Source organism: Parus major, chromosome 1 (assembly GCF_001522545.3).
Source record: "Parus major isolate Abel chromosome 1, Parus_major1.1, whole genome shotgun sequence".
Lineage (NCBI taxonomy): Eukaryota > Metazoa > Chordata > Aves > Passeriformes > Paridae > Parus > Parus major.
Genome location: NC_031768.1, coordinates 10,933,971 through 10,941,701, shown reverse-complemented (window position 1 = coordinate 10,941,701; position 7,731 = coordinate 10,933,971). Strand labels below are relative to the sequence as shown.

General features: G+C 44.3%; 1 protein-coding gene across 1 annotated transcript; it reads right to left on the bottom strand.

The window, feature by feature from the left end:
* Positions 1 to 1,723: 1,723 nt before the first annotated feature.
* Positions 1,724 to 4,488, bottom strand: NR0B1 (nuclear receptor subfamily 0 group B member 1). The gene is made up of 2 exons (XM_015627808.3): positions 3,790 to 4,488; positions 1,724 to 2,270 (listed from the first exon to the last, which is right to left on the bottom strand). Exons 1-2 carry the CDS (start codon positions 4,328 to 4,330, stop codon positions 2,026 to 2,028), a joined length of 786 nt encoding a protein of 261 aa, XP_015483294.1. The 5' UTR covers positions 4,331 to 4,488; the 3' UTR covers positions 1,724 to 2,025.
* Positions 4,489 to 7,731: the final 3,243 nt, after the last annotated feature.

Below are 7,731 nucleotides of genomic sequence, written 5' to 3'. Positions count from 1 at the left end.
TACAATTAATTGTCAGGAGTACATCCAACAAGTCTCTTCTGCCAGTTAGCAGAGAAGTCTGAACACTAGTGTATTAATGAATTCTGTGTGGCAATGAAGCTGTTTCTAGTCCCAAGATTCATCATCCGCCACTAACCACCATTTAAATGTTTTATCATCCTGCTTTGTCCTTCTGTGGAAAAAGATTTCTTTGTCAGGCATCCTTGAAAGCTAACTATTGTGAGCTCATATGCCACCTCCAAAGAGGGAAACATATACATATTTATGTTGCAGAGATATCAGGTGAGTTCAAAAGCTATTGTAAACTCACAGAACATTTACACATGCACAATGTAGATGTTTGTTACAGGTGTGTATATATGTGTATATATAAAAGGATCAACCTAATATAAAAACTAAGTCTGCTCTATTATGTCTGAATCGATTTGAGGTCTGGACTGGTAGTAAAGATCACTTTACTTACATATCTTTTCTCCTTTTGAATTTTTGGGAAGTTCCTCCTTGCACACAAGCCTAAAAAGTTATGTGAGCACCAGAACACTGTTCATTTATGGTCCACCTTTGTTTTTTGGGATGGGGGTTGTGCTTCTTGCTCAGTTATTTTTCCTCAGTGGCAGTGTCTAAGTCCATGAGGAGATCCTTAGTGCCATGGCCATACAGATCTCAGTGATACTTATGAGTGAACTTATACACCTAGGAATGTTTGGCTATTTCTCAAACAATGTCTGCTTCCCATGTTTTATCTGGGCAGGTACAAGCCAAGAAAAGTGTCCCTGCTCCTTACCTTAGTGTAGGAGCTGTGATTATCCTTTGCGCAAGGTGGCAGCAAAAGAAAGCTCTTCAAACTCCTTCCTCTCTCCCCTGAACACCTCTTATTAAGGAGAGTAACTCCTTCAACTTTATTAATTGTGTTCTAAAGCCCACCTGTTGCTAGTGGTTAATATATGTCTGAACAATACATGGAGTTACCAATACCTTTTACTTTGGGAATACGGTCACACTTCAACGTCCTTATCTTTACCAATATTCCCCTGGGGAAAAGCTAAAAAGTTAAATACAAGAAAAGGAAAAAATCTTGAGACAAATCCCCCTTCAATCACTGATTTTCCCTTTCTGATTTTATTTTCACAACAAGGCATTTTTCCAATGAAAACACAATCACTTTCGGAGAAAGGATCAAGTCCAAGAAAAATTAAAATAAAATAAAATGTTAAGCTCAAAGCTTAAGACATCATCACATGAACTGTGATGGATGTACCACTGGTACACCATGTCAGCATAATAATTTTGGTTTTCAATAGGAATAAGTAGCCTGGGGAAGCTGACTATTGAAGTCCCAGTTAGCAGTTATCTAGATAAAATTAAAGTGGGGAGTCCACCCTGCTAGTTTCCTGACCCTAACCAGCATTTGCTGTTTGCATATTTTTGGAGGTAGTTTTTATTTGCTTGTTGTTTTGGGGGACAGATTTATTTCATTTTCCCAGAGCCCAAAATGTGTTGAATTGAATGTTTCACTGAAAAAAATAGTGTTGATGAAGCTACTTTAAGGTTCATTAAGCCTCAGAATACTACTATCTTCCTCATATGGAAGAAAACCTTGGGTGAATATTTAATAACCTTCATAGATTTCACTCTCATTAGAAGTCAATAAAGTCAATAGAAGTAGTAAGAATAGCAGGAAGACTGCTTATTTTGAAAAAGTAGGGATTACTCTTCTTGAAAATACAGTATAGTAAATATGTTCTTTATTCAGAGGCATGGTAAAAGAACAGCCAGTCAGCTTTGGATATGAACATTCTCTACAACCTTAAAGCTTGTTTTCATGATCATAACCTTATTCCAAAACCACCATATTTAATAAAAATTACTTTCAGAACTTGAAGAATATTTTATTATGGAATACAAAAATACTATCTATGTAAAAACAATAAGTTAATTTATTTACAATACTTTACACTATCCTGCTCTGGGGCTTCCTTTGCACTGGATTTCTTGTCATTATTTTACACACCTTTATAATTTTAATTATAACTTTGCACAAAGCATTTCCAAAAGCATGTCATCCATGTTCACTGCACCAATGATGGGCCTGAAGAATAATTCAGCAACTACATTAGCATTTATAGATCTTAACAAGGAGAGAACAACATTCAGCTTGGCAAATCTGGCTTCATCACCTCTGTGAATGAGTCTGACATGTTCATTTAGAGCTTGTTGTGCTTCCCTCTGCAATCCCTCAATGTACTGTGTACACTGCAGTCCAGGAAGATCTGAAAAGAAAAATAAATTATTTTGTTTACATATTTTTGTTTATAAAACAACATTTTCTTACAGAACAACTGACAGCTCACAGACCGTAATCATCACTCAAGGAAAGAAGCAAATTAAATGGCCATAGGATTTCTTGTAAGCAAAGTCAACGTGCCAAATTTTATTGGGCAGGTCAAATTCTTATCATACTGGTGTTCTGGATATTAAATACTCTTCTTCACAAACATGAAACATGATGTTTGTCAACATTCAATTGCATGTTAAACAAATTAGTTGATAAAAATTTGATTGAAGAATGCTCTTCAAAACACCATTACAGTGGGGAAGACAACCAAAATAACTTTTTCAGTTTTTCACTTCTATAGAAATGCACTGTTTACATGTAAGGCTTCTTTTGACAACTGTTTCTACTCCAGTTTATAAGTGGTAAGAAGTACTGACTCCAACACACGACAAGCAGTTTCCCAATTAACCACAGCAAGGATACTGAAAAATGGAAGGTGAAGAATTAAGGCTATATGTGACCACAGAATCATTTTTGATGGAAAAGACCTCCAAGATCAGTGAGTCCAACCATTAACCTAACACTGCCAGGTCCACTACTAAACCACGTTCCTGAGCAACATATCTACACATTTTTGAACACTTTCAGGGATGGTGACTCAACCACTTCCCTGGGCAGCCTGTTCCAATGCTTGACCAACCTTTCAGACCAACCTTTTCATACCAGAATAACGCCTCTATCGTTCTGCACTAGACCAGCTTCCAAATCTGACTTGTGTAACATAAGCTTCACCTTAACTATTGTAACCTTTTCTCTCTTATCTGTGTAAAAAGCAAAGCTACACAAGCAGGATGACAAATGCAAAGTATCACTACAGGAACCTAACCATCAATAAATAGCAGTTCGGCAGTGGGGGCGCCAGCAGAGCCCTGTCCCACTTTCACAGGGTACTGCCACTCTTGGGAAGTGCTATATCCAACCTGCCAGCCACCTTCCAGGTCAGTCACCGCCGAGATAAGTGCCTTGGTAGAGCTGCATCTATTGGAGCCTCCACAAAGAGAAATGGCAAAAATAAACCCAGATCATAGATGCTATCCCAAAAGCCACAACAGCACTTTGTTGCTGGAAGTCCTGAGCCTTCCCTTGCCCTCCGGGCAGTGCCGCTAACTCGGGCCGTGAGGGAAGGTCCCGCCGCTCCCGCTGAGGGAAAAGAGCAAGGAGCCACTGCTGGCCCCCAGCTTTCCCTAACCGGCTGCCAGGCGCCTGGAATTCGCTTTATTCGTGGAAAGCATCCGTGGAAAGGGCCAGCCCTCAGGAGCCCTGACCGAGCCGCAGCCAGACCCCTTCCCTGCCTGCGGCCGGGTCTTGAGGAAGGGGCAGAAGGTGAAACCTTGCTCCGCGTCCCTGTCCCGGGGCACCTTTTTCACCCTGAGGAAAGCCCCGGGTCTGCCCCGCTTCCCCGGGGACACAGGGGGCTCTCCCCGCCCTCCTCGCTGCCCCGCCCGGCCACTCACGCGGGTTGAAGAGCACCGTCCCCTTGAGGTAAGCGTACTCCTTGGTGCTGATGTCCAGGCTCCAGCACTTGGCCAGGAAGCCCTTGATAGCCTGGATGTCGCCGGCCGAGGGCAGGTGCGGGCCGTGGTGCTGCCGGCCCGGTGGCGGTGGCTGCTCGCCCTGCTGCCGGGCGGTGAGGATGCGCTGCAGCATGCTGGGCTCCGCGCTCTCCACCGTCTCCAGGTGCACTCGGTCCTGCGCCAGCCCCAGCAGCAGCAGGGGCGCCCAGCAGCTACGGACCAGCAGCAGCTGCTCCTCCAGCGGCAGCTCCTGGAAGCAGGGCACGTTCTGGACGAAGCGCAGCGTCTTCACCAGCACGGCCGAGGCCGCCTTGCAAGCCACCTGCGGGCTCCGCAGGGCCACTCGCCTCCGAGACCCGCAGGGGCAGCCCCGGGGCGCCGGCCCGGCCGGGGGCACGGCCCGCTCCTCGCTGCGGAGGATGCTGTAGAGGATGCTGCTGTGCCGCCGGCGCTCGGCGCAGCAGCGCTCGGCGCACGCCATGGCACCGGGGCCCGGGGGCCGGGCTGAGCCGCCTGGAGGCTCTGCGGGGCGGTCCCTGCCGCCTGCTCCCGCCGGCAGGCGAGCACCGCTCGCCCTCTGCCCGGCTCCTTAACTTATTTATAGCCGGCGGGGGTGTGTGCGTGTGTCTGTGCAGCCGCAGGCGCTGTGCCGCCGGTTCCAAGGGGCAGACACTTTACTGGCTGGAAAAGAGGCGGGGGGGAGGAGGGGAGGTGAAAAAAAACAAACCAAGCCCTCCTCCTCCTTCCCTGAGCCAGCGATACCCGGGGCGGGGGGCGCGGGCGGCCGGCTCTGCCCGCGGGCTGTGGCGTGAGCAGCAGCAAATTTCACCCTCTTTGCCCCGGGATGTCTCTTCCCGGCCCCTTTCCGAGTCCCAGCCCGGCTGATGTTGTTATGCCGGGATGCTTCGGGCAGGACAGGGCAGTTCCCGCCGCCCTCCCGTTTTGCCACCGTAGGGAGCAGCTCCGGCCCCCGTGGGACCCCACCGAGAAATGACAACCATCCCCACTGTCCTCACAAGCACCCCAGAGCTCTGGGGGAGGAGAGAAAGGTGTACTGGCGAAGAAAGGAACGCTGAATTGGTGTAAATAATTAAATTCCTGCCGGAGGGGAAAAGTAATGACATCGAGGACTGCCCTAAGGAGCGATACTTTGTGTGCCAAATGAACTCCTCAGTGCTGCCGTGCGGGGAGAATTGGACGCGTCCCTGCCCAAGTGGGTGCTCGGTGAGGATTGCAAACAAGGCTCTGTCAGGGTGCCCTGATGCTGGTGCTGCTGCAGCACCCACTGGGATCCCCCATGGAACCACTCCCGTTAATAATTCCCTTGCTCTGCCTTCCAACACATGGCCCATCTTCCTGATGTCATGTTGTTCCATCCATTTTCATTATTCCTTCAGGCTCTGCTTCTCCACGAATCTCTCCTCTTAGATACTTTTGTGTGACCCAGGTCCTCCAAGTGGCAAGACTCCAAAGCAAGGGAAGCCTTCCATCCTTCCAGGCCTTGACATTTACACAGGAGGGACAAGGGAATTGTCCAAATGTGGACTCTTAAATGAAAAATAAGCACCTTCTCAGCTGGGCTAAATAAAAGTGGCTGAGCAGAGCAGAGTAAATAAACACTACAGAAAATAAAGTTACTTCTGTCTGCTGCATATGGGCTAAAACAGAAACATTTTCTGGTTCACGTGATCTGGAAGAACCTTGGCAGAGTTAAGAAAGTATCTGGTTTTAAGCAAAATTCTGTGTCTTCTCCACCAGTATCTGCTACCACGAGAAGATTAAATCACCCCTGTAAAGCTGCATTTTCTTTCCATAAAAGTGTTTTTATTTTTGTTTGATTTTTTGTTTGTTTCTGGGGGGGTTTTTTGTGGTTTTTTTTAAGCAAATACCATTGAGTGCTTTGGATTTTGCAGAAACAAAATAATTTTGGACTGGATCTTGGTAACTTCTTTCCTCTGTGAAGTCAGTCCTCCCCTATCAGCTTACACAGGTATAGAGTCATATAGCCTTTTCCCTGAAAGTGTTTCTTCACAATTAGACTCAGAGGGGATATTCTTTACAAATGGCTTTTACAAATGGCTTATATTTTCTGTAAGGCACTTTTCTATAAAGTTACGTAAAACACTGATGGGTTACCTGCTTCAAGTAAACCTTGTTTACCAAATGCAAGCTGTCCAAAATCTAGGTTATTATAAGAGTATCTATTAGACTTTTGGTGTTACCTATGAAATGCATTTTCTTTTCCACAGACCCAAGCATGACAAAGCCCTTTATTGGCTTTGCAGTAGAAGAGAACTGCTACAGTGCACCAATTAAGTTTGCTGACAGGTCAGTGGTTTTACCAAATATCCCTTAAAAAAGAAAACATGCTGCTAATGTACTAATACTAAATATTACCAAATTTTTATTTGGATAATATCACTGGTAATGGGAAAGAAGTTGTTTATTTGTCTAGAATATTTCTTTGCCATTCTAGGTTGTTTCTTGTTATAGTCATCACTGTTTCCTCAGCATTAGGATTTGGGTATTTTAGCCTTTTTTCTTCTTATTTTTTTGGGGGAAGGGTTGCTCACTAACTTCAGAGCTAAGTCTTAGCAATTTCTAGAAAAGAGCATCTCTAAGCTTTTAGTTGTATTCAGTAGCATTTCTCCTATGAGGTACAGATTAGTAGTCTGACTGTGGAATCTAGATGTGTTTTTTATGAGTTTGTAACTTGGAAAATATCTATGGGAAAGCACGGTACAGCTGATACTGGAATCATTGCCTTTGCAGCTTTGACCTTGGACTCCAACTGTGGGAATGTTCTGCTTATTATGGGAGGATGCTGCTTACACAGGGCTATAGACAAAGGAAATATTTGTAAATACAACTTTTATACCAAGTCTGAAATAGATTTTTTTTCCCCCTGTTGTAGCAACATTGATTGGTTGCAGGTGTTTAAATTTTCAAGGTGTTTCTCTTTCAAACAGGTCCCAAATGTAGATGCAATTATTCTGTTATATAACAGAATTGCTGACTCTTCATTTTCTAAAAAAACTTACACAAAAAGTCTTTGTGTTTGATAATTATAAAAAAATGTGTACCCCACACTGGAACCAAAACTTGGTTCACTATTCACTGCCAGAAATCATATTGCTGTAGTTATAAGTGTACTTCCTTTTCTGACAAGTGCATGTAAACACTCATTTCTCTCATTCTAATTCTTAATGTCTTCTGATATCTATGGAGCTTATTTTATTCAGGATAGATCATCTCTTTCCCAGATAAAACATTAAGATAATATTTATTTGTGGTTTTCATGATGATATTTAGCAATTTGTACAGTCTTTATTTAAAATTCTGAGTTCTGCCTGTCTATAGCATTCAAGCTAAATTAACAAGAAAGCATTCTATTCACAACCAAAAGCAAAATCCCTCACAGAAACCTAACTGTTTGTTGGAAGATGCATGAAAACCCTTTTAGAACAAAGTGGAAGTTTCTGCTTTCTGGTTTCTGCTGGAAGGTCTGATGCTACATGGATATTACCAAGCTCCTTGTGGTACAGTCATGAGTAGGTTTACAAGCTTCCAGACAAAGGATTACTTGTTTGTATTGTTTGGGGCTTTTTTTGATTGTTTTTGTTTTGGGTTGGTTTTGTGTGTGTGGTTACAGGGTTTTTTTAGCTCAGACAAAGCCTTGGATATGGAGGTGATAGAGTGCAGTCTTGGCAGCCTCACTCTCTCGTGTTGCTGCTCCGTGTCTCTGTATCACTCATCTGGTAGCACATTTGGTTCTTGGCCAGAGGGCAAGACTTCAGCTTCAGAGCAAGACCAAACAAGCATTTGTTTTTATGCCATCAGTGCTTCAGTGCACCATTAGCTTGAGAAAAGCCTTTTTTCCAG

Bases quoted from the DNA above. Each gene is read 5' to 3' on its own strand.
- NR0B1 (XM_015627808.3), bottom strand. From the start codon at position 4,330: ATGGCGTGCGCCGAGCGCTGCTGCGCCGAGCGCCGGCGGCACAGCAGC. The intron at 2,271-3,789 runs GTGAGTGGCCGG...TTTTCTTTTCAG, and splicing joins GACGGTGCTCTTCAACCCGC to ATCTTCCTGGACTGCAGTGT.